The sequence below is a fragment of the Sturnus vulgaris genome, chromosome 2 (assembly GCF_052056855.1).
Source record: "Sturnus vulgaris isolate bStuVul1 chromosome 2, bStuVul1.hap1, whole genome shotgun sequence".
Classification (NCBI taxonomy): Eukaryota; Metazoa; Chordata; class Aves; order Passeriformes; family Sturnidae; genus Sturnus; species Sturnus vulgaris.
The window spans coordinates 31598273-31615488 of NC_142244.1; the positions used below are offsets into that span (position 1 = coordinate 31598273).

At 44.5% G+C, this 17216-nt stretch overlaps 1 protein-coding gene across 4 annotated transcripts; it reads right to left on the reverse strand.

The window, feature by feature from the left end:
- Positions 1 to 2629: 2629 nt before the first annotated feature.
- On the reverse strand, positions 2630 to 17212 carry ING4 (inhibitor of growth family member 4). Of its 4 annotated transcripts, XR_001403713.2 has the most exons (9): positions 17109 to 17209; positions 5739 to 5810; positions 5374 to 5540; positions 5050 to 5164; positions 4620 to 4728; positions 4163 to 4310; positions 3713 to 3774; positions 3320 to 3494; positions 2630 to 3226 (listed from the first exon to the last, which is right to left on the reverse strand). XR_001403713.2 is itself a non-coding variant. In XM_014884159.2 (8 exons), exons 1-8 carry the CDS (start codon positions 17143 to 17145, stop codon positions 3455 to 3457), a joined length of 750 nt encoding a protein of 249 aa, XP_014739645.1. In that variant the 5' UTR covers positions 17146 to 17212; the 3' UTR covers positions 2630 to 3454. The 4 variants fall into 4 exon arrangements, 3 of the variants coding, with proteins under 3 accessions (XP_014739645.1, XP_088016778.1, XP_088016777.1); XM_014884159.2 differs by having other exon boundaries at positions 2630 to 3494; positions 17109 to 17212; XM_088160652.1 differs by lacking the exon at positions 17109 to 17209 and adding an exon at positions 15874 to 15946 and having other exon boundaries at positions 2630 to 3494.
- Between the last annotated feature and the right edge of the window lie 4 nt (positions 17213 to 17216).

Genomic DNA, 17216 nt, shown 5'->3' on the forward strand with positions numbered 1-17216 from the left:
TCAAACTGGGCAAGATAAACTGGTCCTTTGTGTGCATGACCAATTATTATTAATAAATGGGTTTAACAAGGCTGCAAAATTCTTCCCTCTTGTCACGCTCTATGGTTCCAGCCTCCTGAAATTCAGACTTGACTTCACTCATTAACTAGGCTATTTCCAATCACTCTAAAAGAACAATTTCTCCAGCCCCATTTTAGAAAGTGTTTATGTTGCACTGACAGCTGTTCGAGGAAATCTGCAAGCTAGCCAGTTCTGTAACGGAGTTCATGATTACTTTAACTGAGTATATCCCTGCTTTAAGCACTTCAATTCTAGGAGAAATAAACTTCTCAGATCCCATTACCACTACAGTGATCCAGGTAACTATTAACAAGGATCTTAAAAAAAATTCAAGTAGTTTTTGACAGATTTTTTTGACTCCTTCCTGTCAAACTGATTTTATTTTGTTGACCTGGATTTCTTGCTTGTGTTAGAGAGAAGCAATTTACTTCCTCACTGTTCAGTATTTCACATCTGGACTGTTGTGGCAGCCTTCTTGACATCATTAAGGACCAGAACAGAGCTGGCTCTTTTCCAGCCTTATAGTTTTTCCCCAACAGTCCAGAGTCTGACAGGGATCAACCCACAGATTCCTCCAGGTGGCTTCCAAAGGATGACAAACACCATTTATTGTGGACTGATGATCAAAAAAGTCTTTGCCCCAAGAGGTGCCATTTAAAACCCTTCTTTACTGTTTGTCTAGGAAGTACACCATCCCCATATGACACCAGTGGCAACACAGAATAAATATTTACAGAACACTTCCCCTCCTCTCATTACAAACAATTCTGCTATCTGCAGTCAGTAATGGACAAGTGCCATGTTCAATTATATCAAAAACAAAAGGCATTCTAAAAAAAGCTGCTCATGTTTCCAGCCTTGTCACTTACAGGCTTTGTTCCCACTGGCTTCAATTTTGTACTTTGTATTTTCTAGCTTTTAGCTTTTACTGCTTCTTTTGCTCCTCTGGTGATTAAATACTGCAAAGCTCTTGCCCTTATTCCCTCTCTTCCAAGGTTAGCTTTTAATGTGCTTTCATTTGCATTTATACTTGCAAGCCATTTAAAAACGCCCAGGTTCTATCCAAATTTTGGTCTAAATTGTCTATTGTGCAAGTCAGAGCATCCCTCAGTGGCAGCAGAAGTCTCTGGAATGCTCCTTGCTGCTGGCTAGTGCTTCAAACACCTCTCTGCCCCCCAGTTCCTAGAGATGCCGGCCATTAAATCCTGTCCTATCCATTGAAACCAAGCTGCTTGGAGCAGTTTTCATCCTTCATCACCCCTGCACTCTGCCCAAAGCCCATTTTCCAGTTCAGGCCACATCCACCATTTCTTCTGTCAGGCGAGCACCAGTTGATGTCTGAGTTGATCCCCAGCTGAAGAGATCAGTTCTCCTGCCACAACCTGCTCACCCACTGGATCATGGCAGAGTATCCCTGTTTCTAAAACTGTACCAGAGACACAGCCAAGATCTTCCAGAAATTTACTCCATCTCTATTTGAGAAAGGAAGCCCCAGGAAGTGGTGTAATACAATCTGGGGATCAGATTGTATTACAGATTCAGACTGTGGCAGGGGTACCACAAACCATATAAGCCACAGCCTGGGGAAGAACTCATCCTTTTTTCTGTGCAGAATGAACAGAAAAACAGAATGAACATTGAGGCAAACATCTCGAGGCAAAAACAAACACTGACTCAGTGCTAACTCACTTGAACAGAAAATACCACCAGCTTCTGAGCCGATGGCTGCCAGGGTCCCCCTGCAATGACAAGGTGGGAGTAGCACTGATCTTAACCCACGCTGTCCTCTGAACCCAGGCAGAGCTTTGGCTTCATAACTAAACGAGCAAAATCCTCTTTGAATCCTCATAAAAGTTATCTGCGTGAGGAAAACATTCCATGTTTCTTTAAGGTGAAAGGCTTAAACCTTCCTGATGAGCAGACCACAAGCAGGAAGAAGATTTGCTTTGTAAGTCTCCAGGCTTTATCAATGGAATTGATGAAGAGGAGCTTCAGTAAGGGCCATCTCCTCACCGTTACTTTCAGACTGCAGATCTTCAGGAATTGTTTTGGAACCTGATGTTATGTTAGTAACAGCTGTCAGAGTTTCTGGCAACAAGATGATTGTGACCTACTGGGAAGCAAGCTATCAGGGTATCTGGAAAACCTATCTGCCTTCTTGGAGACACGTGGTTTGTCCTGATGGCTTATTTTCTCAGCTGTGCTGCCCAACAGACAGTGAGGGTTGGCCTTTGCCACCTCCACTCCTCCTCATTTAAGAAAAAGCAACTGATGAAGTAAATGATCAAGTGACAGTGGGAAAAAATGTTCACCTTCTTGTGAGGGCAGGACTACAGGGGCAGGTATTTTTCACAGCCACCAGAAAGCTCAGTAGCTTTCTGCAAGTACATTAAGTACATTTTCAAGCCTGACTTATGCAGAATGTCACTTTTTACTAACAGGATTGCTATGTGAAAAAGTTGAAAGACATTCACTGCTTACAGTAAATGCAGAGCTAAGAGAGAAAGAGAAACTAGAGAGACCAATTGCTGCAGTTTATTTTGGAGGTGACATCAAGGCAAACAGAGTATTGGTTTCAATGAATTTTATTTAATTCTGCATTATACAAGTGGGATCTGAATCCCCAAACTTCCCACCATCAACATAATGGAGAAGCACCACTACACAAGAGGAGGGCAGAATTTTGAAGCCGGAAGACAGACTGGACCAAGCCGTTTCTCCCCACGTGGTCAGAAATTCTTCCTCCTTCACACAGTGTGCTTCCCAGACCAGCAGGTTTACCCCAGGAATGAGAGAAAGCTAGCTCTAAACACTCCCTCTGCCTCCTCCTCTCCTCAACAAAAGAGGCTGCTCAATGCCAGCAGTGGAATGGTTAAAGACAGGGAGCACATCAGGTTTTCAGTCTCTGAACCAGCCCACTAGATTAAGAAGTAGCCTGGTTACTCCCTCTCTCCTGAAAAAGATCCAGGAAAATGAATGACCTAAAATGCTGAAGACTTACCTCCTTTCCTTCCCCCATCTCATAGCCTTGTTCTCTAAGCAGAGAATAGGCAATGAACTCTGAGGAGGCTGAAGGAAAGCCAAGGAAAATCAGGGGCTACCTGAATCCCTGGGAATCTGGTGGCTACCCTGGTGCCCTCATTCATTCCCTTTGAGTTTCAGAGACCTGTTTGGAATAGTACATAGAGAGGGCCTCCCTTAAGGACTCAGAAGCAACCAGGGATACAGAACACACAGGAACCACCGTGAGGGTACACACCATTTCAGGGATGGCCCAAACCACAAACAGGGCAAGACTTCCCTTCAGCCAAGGCCCCAAGGGCTGGGGGAACTGGGACGAGGCCCTGGCAGGGGGAAGAGAGCTCCTGCAGTAGTACTGAGGTCTCATGTGAATTTACTTCTTCTTCCTCTCCTGGGAACAGCGAGGGCAGAACCTGTTAGAAAGGGAAGTACAAAGCCAACATTCAGGGCATGACATGAGCCTCAAGTGCATGGTCCCAAAAGACTTTTTCCAAGGTCCCTGACAAAGCCTTAATTAAAATTTTCCTTTAAATGCTTATCTTCTTAGTGTGTATATAGAGCACGTTTCCCCCTGCCACCTAGGACCTCCCCTTTCCAAAGATCAATGGGCCCCCCAGGTTGCTTCACTCACCATTTTCCTCTTGGTTTTGTTGTCAGACCCACGCAGGCAAAATGAAACCATTCAATGGAACACTGTTGGGGTGAAGAGCAGCCAGTTAAAGAGCAGTTTCCTTTTGAAATTGGGCTACCAGAGTACCCAGCATTTAATCACAAACTCCTAAATCCCTAGCAGCGATCAAGGATTGAATACTCACACCCAATCTACACTGTGTTAGCAAGGAGAAGTCCCCTTCTCTCTTTCTATGTTTAGGGAGAAGAAAACATTTTAGGAAAACCCTGAAGAAAGAGGCCCTTCAGTGGTCATTGCCAGCCACACCTCTGCCCATCCCAACTACCTGAAGTAAGCCCTCTCCTTGTCACTGCTTGCTGTCTCAAGCCCCACCCAAGCAGGACAAGACTTTTCATGCAAGACTCATCTCGACTCCTTTCCCTCCAATTTCCACCACGTGCAGGCTCTTACATCTGGGTTGTCACAGCCAATCATCTCCCCATAGGAGACCTGGTGGCAGAGGCAGTAAGTGGGCTCATTGGGGTCCACGGGCATATCCAGTACGTCTGAGGGGTGCACATTTCCAAAGGTGACTGAAGGCATCCCATACTCTGTGCTACTGCAGGACAGGAATAAAGTAAGTCAGCGAAGTAACTGGCTTTGAGTACCTTCATGTGTCCCAAGACACACCCTTTGTTTGCCAGAGACAGATACTTCTCTTATGTAAGTACATACACCCAAGGGAACCTGCTTTCCCTTTCAACCCACACTCCCTGAAAGAACAAAAACGTTTCCTTCCTCTTGCTTCCCAAGAACGGGCAGAGGACACACAGTTCCAGTCTGGGGATCTCAGAGAAGCCTGGCTAGGCCTGCCTTGGTCTGATTTCTAGTGCTGCTTCTCATTCCCTCAAGTCCCTTGAACACTTACGTGCGGACAAGCTTCAATTTCTTTTGGGCAGTTTTTGGTGCTTCCTCATCAGAGTTTTTCCCTTTAGAGCGAGCGCGGGCAGCTTTTTTCTCTTTCTGAGCTCGGCCCTCTGGTAACAAGAGAAAAAGGTGTTGCATCTTTCACCCCACCAAAATAGACACTTGACAGTGACAACCTCTGCAGCACTAAAACACACTCCTACTTTGGAATGCATATTGGCTTTGGACCGTGCACCCCATCTTAATTCATCTGGTGGCCTTGGATACGGCCACACAAGAAGAGCCCAGGTCACCATCTTTTTACCCGTCCTTCAGACTCCAGCACAACAGTCTTTGATCTGCACCACTCCAGTGCCTGCCGTTATCCCCACCACTTCCATAGTCACTTGGCTGCCTCCTGAATCAATCTGCAGCACAGTGGTGGTACTCACTCTTCTTGCCCTTGCTGGAAGAACTGTCATAGTCACTCGACTCTATCTGCTTCTCCTTCAGATCTGCTTCAAAGCGAGCGAGGTCTGTGTCCAGCCGCCGGATGTGCTTATCGACCTGCAAAAACAGCAGTGACCAGGGGTTACCACAGGACAGAGCCCAGGAAGGCAAAGAAAGGACAAAGAGGGGACAAAGGGGCAGGGGGCTTGCACTAAAGAGCCAAGGAGTAAGAGTGGGCATGGCCTAAAAATGAGAGATCAGGGCCTTCCAAGATGGGCGGCTTTAGTTCGGGCGTTCACATAAGCACGAGACACTTCCCTTCATACCATCTCGTAGGTCTGCATAGCCAGCTGAACCTTGTCGTCCCCAAATTCCTTGCACTTTCCATAGGCTTCCTGGATTTGCTTGAGAAGCCCCAGTTTTTCCTCTGAAGACAAAGTCCGTGCATTGCTGATATACTCCGTGGCCAACTTATCGATCTCTGACTTGAGGTCTGAAACAAGTGCACCATTAAATACACAAACACCACACACACTCAGAGCCCTCCATGAGGAGAGACTGAATGACTGGAGCAGCTCCAGGCCTCCTTCCCTGCCTGGAGATCCCCATGACAAAGGCAAGGCAAGGCAAAGCAAAGCTGGTCAAGCTACATACTTCTTGTCTTGGCAACAAAACCATCTCTAGTCCTCACCTTCTGTCCTCTGATCCAGATCTCGCATGAGTTGGAAGTTTCTCTGTAATTCAAATGGCAGGTTCTCAATACCTGCAGAGAAAGGAGAATACATGGAGAAATCAAGTTCTTGTCCATGATGCCAAAGCAGGACAAAGTTAACCAGTAATCACATACACACCCCTCTGGTGAACATCAGCCTGATTCCATTTGAATGGAATAAGCCCCAAAGGAGACAATATATAAAAACATTATATATTTAATGCAGAAACATAGTTCTAGAGTACATATTAGTTAGCAGAAAACTGCTGCCAGGCAGAAAGGTCCACATTAAGAAAGCAGATACCCAAAATCTGTATAATGATTATCAGTCATTATAATACAACGTCTCCATCCAAAAACTCCACTCAGTAATGAAAAAAACAGCACAACAGCTGGTAAATAAAGCCATTTAGTTATTTCTACACAGGGATGTAAAAATTAAGTTGATCAAATGTTAATTCACTGAAAAGTGAGTCCGTTTAATGCAGTCATTTAACATACAGGGGGACAGCAGACACTTTGGGCAGAGGAAAGATCAAGTCTGAGATGGGACGGGAAAGAGAACAGTCTTAAGCCCTCATGATTTGCAACTTGTTGTGCCTTTTGCACTGCCATCTCAGTGTGGTCTGTCCAACACCTGGAAGGATGCCACACATTGTGAATAATAAATGTTTGTAGGACTCTGAATGAGCACTGTGAAGTTGATAGTCAATTAATTTTCAATGCACTATGCTACTCACCCCCCAGGCATCACCAGATGCTCAACTGGCAAAGCTGATAACAACAATTCTCATTTTTCCATGCCTGTCTAATCAAAATGAGATCTAGTGTCACTGCATTAACCTGAAGTCTAAGCTTGATTACTGTCCCCTTTAAACCAAATAAAAATAATAAATCTCTCTTGAAGGTTGAAAAAAGAAGGTGCTGGGAAAAGCTTTTCACAAAGACAAGAGAAGCATGTCTGAGCTTCCTGAACTTGCTCTCCAGCTCACAAGGAGTGCAACTGAAGGTGTGTCTGGCCATCACCAAAGCTGTTCAACACATCAGTCCAGGCAGCAACCTCTATTTTCACGGCACACATTTCTACAGCAATGAATGCTTTTCCACTTTCCTGAAGAGCAACCAGTTGACAGGGAAGGTTCTGTATGCAAGAGGAAGGTTTTAACAAGTTTTAACAAGTACTACATAACAGGAAGTGAAATTAATTCCTGTATGAGGTAAAACCAATTGTGAGCATTGCTAAGCACAGAAGTTGATCCTTTTACTTGGATTTTTTCCCAAAGAGCATAATAAGAAGTTATATACAGAATCCTTAGGAGGAATCAAGCTGCTGCTTCAACATATTTCTGTTTCGATTTCTGATTTAGTTACCTGAGAAATGCTCAGATAAGTAGGTGTCCTTAAGTACCCAGATACATAATCCACAGCACATACACATCACCCCTCTGCATTCAAGGACAGTTAACAGTGCAAATTCAAATTCTGAAAAATTACTAAGCGGCAAAATTAAGTCTGTCGGCACATCCTGAATTTGATACTTCCATGTTTGTTCAGCATGACAGACTTCACACAAGGTTTAAGCAGCTGACTACTGGATTACATCCCTAGGGTTCAAAAAAGCATCTCAGAACCTGATGGGGACACAGTGCTGAAAATTATTATTGCTTATAGAGGGAGCTTATGGCAGGGATGAAATCCAGCTTGGGAATCTAGAGACCATGTTTTTTTCCTTCCTGCAATCCCCAGCCTCATCAACTCTAAACCTTTCAATTTATACAGCAAATGAAACATGGGTCATACTGCAGCATGCTGCTTTTCATTCCTTTCCAAAGCATCTGCTGCAGCAGACAAGACAGGTATCCTCTAGAGGAAAACAAAGCTCTTCCTGCACTGCACACAATATGTCAAATTTATATTGAGTTTATTAATCCTGGAAGATCACAGCTTCTAAATTCTGGACTTGTGGTTTTTAGAAAAGATTAATGTAATTTCTTCTTCTCTTCTGAAAAGGACAGATGGTAAAAGCACAAATTCCACCAGGTACTGTCAGCTTTCCCTCAGCAGGGCTAGAAACCTTCAGATCGAGCAGGTACCTGAGCCAGCACAAAAACCAGTAGGATGCTGCTGTGCGGGCAGAACAACCCCATGTGAGGTTACGGTCACATTTCACAGCAATGTTCTTGCACCAGGAGAAACTCAAGCAGGAGTTTGATTCTGCTACACAACCTGAAAGGAACTGTGCTCTAGTTTTTAAAGCCATCACTGGAAAAATCTGCCACCACCACTGATGCCAGCACATGCTCTTGTCTGGACAGCATCTGTCTGTCTTTCTTTTGCCTCCAAGTGCCCAGCCTTGTCTGTTCAGCCTGTGCCCCCCATCCCTCTCTCCCCAGAGCCTGCTCCTCTCAGTGCTGGCCCCTCAGCCAGGCTAGTGGCTCCCCTCCTCGTTTCCTGCCGCCAGGTGTGCAGAGCCCCCTGCTCCCGGCGGCTCTCACAGCGTGGGGAGAGCTGTCATCTGCCTCTGGTTCTGGCTGAGCAAATGCACCATGGGCAGATCATTTATGCACATCTGAGCCATGATCTTCCAGAGGCTCATTAGCTGGGCAGGCTTCCACTGGAGCTGACGAGGCAAACCCTGACAGTTGAATTCCCTGCTAAAACCAGCAAAATGATTTCCTAAAACCACAGCAAAAATATTTCACTCTGCAAATCTATTGTTGGACAAATGTTCTGCCACTGCTTGGTCAATAAACAGAGAAAATGAAACAAGTGACAGTACAGTGACTTTATAATCAGAACTGCTACAAAGATACTTTATCTGTTCAACTGAACGTGGAAGGAAGCTGAGCAGACCACTACAAATTATGATCCAGAGTCTGGCAATAACAAAAAGCATAACAAGATAAAGCTGCAGATAAGCAAGTTATAGCTGAGCAACAAACTATTTGCATGGTACATAACTTAATCTAGCAGTGGGGATGTTTTCTACTATCTGCAGCTTAACTCCAAAGCTCTTGCATAGCCTTAAACAGAAGTGATTCTCTGCATCACAGAATTTATCACAGGTGCCAGAACATGTGCTGAAATTGCTTGATCTGTGCTGTGCTGGTGATCAGACATTATCACTCTATAAGTCCCATTTAAAAAAATCTAGATTTGAGCTCCATTTCCTCATTCCTACCGCAACACATTTTCTCACTATTTCTAAAAACATTAATGTTATTTATGTCATTTCATTTCCTCCTGCTCTTCTCCTTTTTTCCACAATTAAGTTTTGTTCTTTCATCTTACTAAGATTCACCTAAAATTATCATGACTAAATACTATCTATAATAAAATACCCACGTAATTCTCAGATTATGAAGCTGATAATTGTAAAGAAAAAACACCCTAGAGGCATCTTTGATCAGTAGAGAAAAGTGATGATATGCAGCAACAGACAGAAAAATAAGGAAAATCAAGGGCCTCTTTCCAAACAAATGGCACAGCAGCAAGAGAGGAACAGGAGGATGGTGAAAATGTACAGGGAAGAAAGTGCTAGCAAGGCCAGTAGCTTGGCCCAAAGTATGAGCTGGCATTAATGCAACTGTGCCACAGAATCACAGAATGTGTAAGCCTGGAGCGGACCACAGTGGGTCACCTGGTTCAACCTCCCTGCTCAAGCAGGGTCATCCCAGAGCATATGGCACTGCCTCCAGACAGTTCTGGAATATGTCCAGAGAGGGAGACACCACAACCTTAGTGGGGAATCTCTTCTATTGCTTGGTCACCCACATAGTAAAGAAATTCTTCCTCATGCTCAGGTGGAACTTCCTGTACATGAGTTTCTGCCCATTGCCCTGTGTCCTAATGCTTGGCATCACTGGGAAGAGCCTGGATCCACCCTTGACACCCTCCCTGCAGATACTGAAAGACAACGGTGAGCCCCCTCTCAGACATCTCTTCTAAAGACTCAACAGGCCCACCTCCCTCAGCCTTTCCTCAAAAGAGAGATGCTCCAGACTCCAAATCATCCTCACTCCCCTCTGCGGGATGCGCTCCAGGAGCTGTGTGTCTCTCTTTAATGAGGAGCCCAGAACTGGACACAGCACTCCTGATGTGCCTCACCAGGGCTGTGTAGATGGGCAGGATCCCTCCCTTGCTCTGCTGGCAATGCTTTTCCTAATGGACTCACTGCACAGATCCATCCAGAAGCCTTGTGCAGCCCTACTGATTCCTCTCATGGTAAGATTATCCTGAAAATCACTGGTGCAGGTCTCTCAGTGAATTTTTTTCATCCCTTCCTTTTCTTACCTTGTTTTAATTGCTGATCACAAACTACAGTCTCTCTACATACCTTCGTCTTTCCTCTCCTCAAATGTTATTCCTTCACTAAGCTAATTCTTCTTTTGTCTTTTATTCTCCTCTTTCCTTGTCATTCTTTCCCCCGTTCATTCTTCCACAGGCATCCATAACCATGCTGACTTCTCCCTGAAGAACCACACTCTCTCTCCAAAAGTCAGAATCCAACACAACTTCTTTTCCTCTCCAATAATTATTCTTTTATTTACTTCTTTTTAGAAACACATATGGGGTGTCAGGTGCAGGCAACTGATATTTCAACTTCAGCTACTTAACTCAGATGTTAACTGTGACACACAAACGCAGAGAGCAAGCCTACACAGCCTGGTAACTTCAATCGTATTTCAATCCTCTGCAGCACGTCTGTGCTGTGTCAAACAATGGATTTGTGCTTCCCAAAGTCCTAAAAACAGATCAATAGCACCAAGCACCATCCAAACACACAGTGTCCTTCCCATGACATCTGTTCACTCGACACGTTTAGATGCATGCTTATATTTTATTCAAAAATAGGAAAATACATTTTGAGACAGCTGCTTTATTGAACAGCTTAGATTTCAGCAAACACTTTAGACACTACATGGCTGAAGGCAATTAAAAAAATTTCTGCTTGTGCCATGGACTGCCACAGTGCGATGGTAAGTTCTTTGCCCCCCAAGACAGCAATCTGGCTGGGATCTTGCTGGGGAAGCACATCAGATTTTTCAGTACTCCATGATTCTCCTAATTTTGTAGCGCTTGAAGTACACTGCAGGACAACTGGCTTGCAGCAATCTTCAGGATCTCCCTTGCTCCCTCATTAGGGGGCAGGGTGTCTTTTATAGCCCTCCTTTCAGAGTGTATCACCCTTTGACACTATTGCTTCTATTCTGTCCTGTGTTCTCAAGTAATCAATCACCCTCCTACAGAGTTTACTGAAATTGGTGCTAGAGCACAATATATCCCTTTCCCTCTATTCAGAGATGGCTCAGCCCTGCTGCAATAAAAAATCCTAACCTGTACCATTATTCTCACAACACCTTGGTAAGGGATAACCCTACCTACAGTTTTACAAAGAGGGTGCTCAGGTGCATGGCAGACTAATTTAGCCACAGCCACCCAGGAATTTTGTGGCCATATCACATATCCCAAGCTTTGGGCCAATGCACTGCACACCAGTCCACCCAAGCACATCTACTTCAGACATTGTCCAAAGAAATGGGCACCAGTCAGCAGTCAACATCAGCAGCAGTCAGCCATGGAAACCCAATACTCCCCCAAGGTCTGGGCTCATTTCTCTTTTTGTTGTCTTCTTATTACAGTAGCTCAATGCTACAGCATTCACAGCCAAGATAGCAGGCAATGTTATTAAGTCTCAGAAAAGAGATCGTTAAAGATCAACCTTGATTTGAAAAGCTTGGAGGGCTTGGAAAACTGACACAACAAGCGAGACTCGCAACACTCCTGACATTTCCAGCCTGCCACCGGCCTCCAAAGGCAGGGACAACCACCAAAGAGATCACAGGGCTGTTTGCAAAAACAATGACATCAGATTTGCAGGTGGGTAAATGAAGAACTACAGAGAAAACAAAGCACGCTTTGCCATGTAAAGCCATCTTGTATCAGCTCCAATAAAAATATCAGCCAACAACAAAACCAATTCTAAATGAATTGGTCATTAAATGTATCAGCTTGGTGTGGGCTGTGCAAGCAGTCTTCACACAGAAACAAATGATACCTATGAATCACCAAATTCTCTCCCCTGCAAGAAATCTTTTGTAATTTTCCATAGAACATGTGGTGCATCACAAGTGTAACTCATCCAAAGTCTCAGTAAGGTGAAAGGCATCTTTCACTACACTAAGACAGTGACAAGTAGAGAAATGATTTATTAAGAGACTTGCATTTCTGAAGAATGAGGAGAGGCAGGGACAGGGGGTATGGCTGCATGCTACACCGGGGAGGGGATAAGAGGAATGAAGGTATGGAATGGAAGAGATAAAAGAATTGCTGGGGAAATTGGAACACTGACAGGTCTGGGAAGAAATCGAGGGCTTGCCTACAGTGATTTCCGACATCACACCCATGTCCTCTAAGAGCTTTAAGATGACGATACTCATCATCACACCCTCATTTGATAAATCCATACAGAGGAAAATCCAGGTAGATGAAGCTATTCCAAAAGAACAATCCTATTTTACTAGGTTAGCTAACGTTATCAAGGAATGAAAGGACATTCCCATGTCAGTTGTAGCACAAAGAAATGACTTCCTTGAGGACATGTGCTGCTTCTGTTGCTCTGTGCTTATGCTGGCTTAAGTTTTCTAGCGGTGACAAGCCCTGATCTGGTGCATCTCTGTGTGCCTACTGACAAATGCAAATAGAAGGAGCCAAGGAAACTCGATGCCTCCCTAACTGGTATAAAAAAGGGGAAAAAAACCAAGGTAAATTGACTACATAGTACCATGTTAACTTACCAGCTGAGGTCTCCTCGTCTAAGCCTGCTGTCTCCATCACCCTCTGCGCCGAGGCAGTTATGTCCTAGTGCCTACCCCTGGAACAAGTCCTCCAATGCACCAGAATTAATATAACACAGCTGTACGAGCAGCCCGGCGTGTGACATCCTTCTGCATCTCCAGCTCACCAAGGTTACCTGCTACTCCTGCTGCTCATGATTCTCCCAAATGTTTAGGTCTAATTTAAATGAAATGCTGGCTTTAGTTTCTCAGGGAAGATGGAAACAGTTCTTGCTATTGAGGGGAGGTACACGCCCTGATATGTTGCCATAGAAGATTATTCATGTGTTGTCACTAGGTACAAGTACTTTATTCTGGCACCCATTAGGTGGGTAAACAGGGAAGCACTGATGGCAGAAAACACAGGTGGTTACACAGCAACTCCCTCTACTATAAAGACAATCCCTACACTCATGGCACGTTCACATATAAACAGAGACTTGTTTTGGGATTGTTTTCTGAGTATGTGTGTTTCAAGGGTGTCTTTCACAAAGGAGCTCTGCAATCCTCTTGAAACTTCCAAACGTGAAGAAAACTCAGGGTTTGGATCCCACCTTCTGGAAAACCTGTATTAATCACATTATCCATTTCTGTCCCTCAAGGCTTCCACAACAGTATTTCTAACCCTGTACGAGGGCCAACATTGAGGCAAACACAGTAACTCCAGCTCAAGCAAGCACAAACTCTTCGCATGAGTCTTTATGCACATTCCATCTTTTAATCACTAAACATTGTTGTCCTCCTTCTTCTCCTTCCTCCATTCCTTTATACATCTCTAACTCCTTTGCACGCACAGGTATTCCCTTAGTAAAGCTGCACTGTTACTGCTTGAGGGAAAGCACTTTTTTATCTTGCTTTCTCCCCTCAAAACCAGGCATAAAATGGCTTAGAAACCAGAAGGAGGACAGTATTTGAAGAGACAGAAATCTTTTTATGTTTAAATTCAGCCACTGGAGAAAAACACTCAGGAACAAAAGTGGAACAAGAGACATTCCTCTTCTCCCATTCCCTGAATCCTTTGTAGCTCACTAAGTAAGATGAAGGAATGAAGGTGATCAGAGTAGACAAGATACGGAGTTTCTCTGTCAAGATGCTCAGCACAGAAGGAATGTGTGTATTTTTCTGCTTCAAAAACATCTGCCAAGAGCCTAACACATTTCAGACAGATCTGCTTTGCAATTAACAGCTTAAAACCAAGGAAAGGGCATGCCTAATCCTAGGTCTAAACCCAGTTTCAAATTACAGCAAGGACTTGAAAGCTGCTGAAACACCTGACCTAAGAAGCTTCTAGACACCTTTTACTAAGAGAACTCTTAACTTGGCTATTCCACAAAAAAATCTTGGAAAAGAACTTTAGATGTCTAAAGCAGAGGGTTCAAAATATATGAACTGAAGCAATTGGGGCTGTATGCCTAGCTTTGTCAGACTGCTCATGCATTTTAACATACAGTTTTTAATTACCTATTCACATGATGTTTCATACAAGGTGTTTCTCATTCCCAGTGACTGAGCACTGATTCAAAGTTTTATTTTATTCTCTTTGTTCAATACAGAGTCACATGCTCAGACCCAGAGCTCAATCTGAAAACTGACTTTGTAACCAGCTTTTCAAGGTGTTCACTATTGTGACACTAAAGTGTTTTCACAATGCTGCAGTGGAGTGGCCCATTTCCCTCACCAACAGAATGAAGGCCAAGAGATTTATTAAGGCCAAGAGATTAACGCCAAGAAGGCCAGCTAATTACAAACTCTCCTCTTGAAATGTGCAAAAATGCTTCATAGCCTGACTTTTCAGAATTATCTGTTTAAGGCAGACTCCAGCTGCAGCTATGAGCATTCTGCACATCTGCTCCTCTGATTAAAAATTTCCACTCATAAATCTGAGGGAAGCACAATCCAAGCAAGGAAAACCTCTATGAAGTGGAACTCATGACATAAATAGAAACATCAAACTCACTTTGTCAGAGTGATATTCAGTTGCTTCAAACAGGAGGCCACCTTTTTTCCTCCTACAATTTTCACTTTGTTCGTTAAACACCTTCCTTTACTCAAGATATAAAGGTCCTACAAATAACTGTTCTCTTTCACCACACGTTCCTCACTCATTCCCTGAGCAGATCCAGACAGAAAACCATACGAAAGAGAATCTCTGTGGGAGGAAAAAAGACAACTGAAAACTGTGTCTGCAAGAGCACTATACTACTGAAAGAACTCTGTTCCAAGACACAGATGTAAATTAGGAATTACACAGTTTTTGTAAGACATGACCAAAAGTTCTGGACTATTTATTTCTATCAAATTTCAGGAAGTTTTAGGATATTAGTGAACTACTTTAAAATGGGACTGAATGTTTTTAAAACACTTAAATAATGTGGGGGGAAAAATGGGGAGCAGCAAGTAGGAAACTGAATGCTGTCAATCAGTTAGCATCAAGAAGAAGACTCGTGTCTAAAATACAGTCAGGAGTTCAGACAGGTAGGACGCCAGGAGAGGAGAGCAGGCTTAGAGAAGAACAATATGGGTAATTAGAAATGTATGCTATTACCTATCAGCAGCCTAACTTACTGAAGACTATGATGGGTGCTCCTTGACTCTAAGTATCACAATTCATATATGCTTTCCTGAAAGAAATCTAGAATAAGCACAGCAACTGTCTTATGATTAACTAATAACAGCAAGTAATATTGCACCAGACAAAACTGAAAAAGGCCTTTAGAGACCTAAGAGTAAGCAAAAAAGGCTAAACCATCACAGCAAAGAATGTTTTGTTCTTCCTGAAACCTTTGTAACCAGATACTTTAAAGGACTTTTAGATTGTGGAAATCACTTTCTTTTTTTTTTCATTATTTTCATATATTTAAGACACCGCAACAATAATAGTGACTCTACTGTATTAACATCCACCTTCAACAGGATAAGAATCACTAATTCAATTGCAGGACCACAAATCTCAGCTGAGAAAGGAGTCTGGCATTTCCTCTGCATGCCTGTACAAGAGAGGAAGAGGAGTTCCCAGGTTGGTTGATTTTAATTGATTGTGATGACATGATCCAGAGGTGTTTGAGTTTGGCAGGAGCATTCTCCAGCCACCAACCTTCCCTTCTCTCCATCTGGGTACCTGCCATGCCCCTCCACACTCAGTGCTGCATCCTGCTTGTCTCCGCTTACCAACTGCAGATCCCAGGATTTTGCTCCTTTATTTTTGCTCTGCAGCTCTTACCCAAAATACACGTCTGCCCTCCCAGCAAGAAAACCCTGCATCTTCTCTATGCACTTACTCCTTGCCCATCTACTTCTTTCTCCTCTTTCCCAGCCCTTGTTCTCCCAGCTGAGGAGCCTCAGTCAACTGCAGCCTTCTACAACAGAGTGAGAACTGCACAAGAACACAAATCTTCACTCCTCTCCAACCTGCCTCTTCATTCAACTTTTCTTCCTGGCTTTTGCATTCTCTTTTGTTGAAGCTCCGAGATCCTTGCCTGTTCAACTGCAGCTTCTTTTCAGCTTTCACTGAAATCTATTATGGTTCTTGAACATTCTTCTTAGAGATATTTCCTTTCCTCATGACAAAAGGAGCACTGAAGACACAAGGAACGAGATGCCCTGTGCCCATATCAGCACCTTATAATTTCTGTGCTGGAAGAAACCCGGTGTAGCAAGATATCTGAAGAGCCAAACTCCATTTTTTCCCCATGCATATGCAAACAGACAGTGAGAGATTTAACTGGCAGGGTACAGTGAAGCAGAAGACACATTACCAGAACTACCCAGCTTTAAACACACCACTGCATGAACATCCTCCCGTCTCTAGTGCCAACACCAGACCAGCAGGAAAATGTGAGAACAGCATTCCTCAAAGAACAGGCTATTCTATCTTAACTCATTAGCCCATTCGTTGAAACATTAGCCCATTCATTCAAACAACTCCTCTGATGGATCTGCTCGACTATTTTAAGAACACGTGGGTAAAACATGCACTGAAAGTGTCATCCCCAAAGGGCAGAGTTAGACGAGGTTTTAAGCACCTTAAGGCCGGATGGTAAAATACGTACTACAAGAGGGGTTCTGATAACGTTACCAACTCCATTAGCGTTTATAAACCTCCTCTTCGGCCAGAAAAGCAGGGCTGCACTTGTAAATTGACAGCGTAGAAAACTACCATAACTACCGCCCCATAGATGCAAAAGTTATCTCTGACTGGATGCCTATCCCGTGAAACCACTGACAGCCAAATGCCCGCTCCCGCGAGGAGGCTGGAGCAGCACCGGGCTCCTTTCTCATGGGACAATCCAGTCGCGGGGCCGCGGTGTCAGGACTCCTGCAGCAGCTGCAGCCGAGCCTTGCCCCACCGACGGGGTCTCTCCGCACGACCCGGGGCCCGGCTGTGCCCGAGGGCTTGGAAGAGCTCGTAGGCGCCCTGGGCGGCGCTCGGCTCCCGCGGGGCCCCGCCCCTCGGCCCATCCGTGCCCCCCGGGCCGCTCAGCCGTGGCCTCGGCCCCGCCCCGGCGGCTCTTACTGTCCAGGTAGTGCTCCAGGTACATCCCTGCCGCCATCTTGAGCCCCACACACCGGCGCTTCCGGCGGGAAGCAGAGGCGCGCGCCCCCCGGAAGCGGCTCTGCCCGG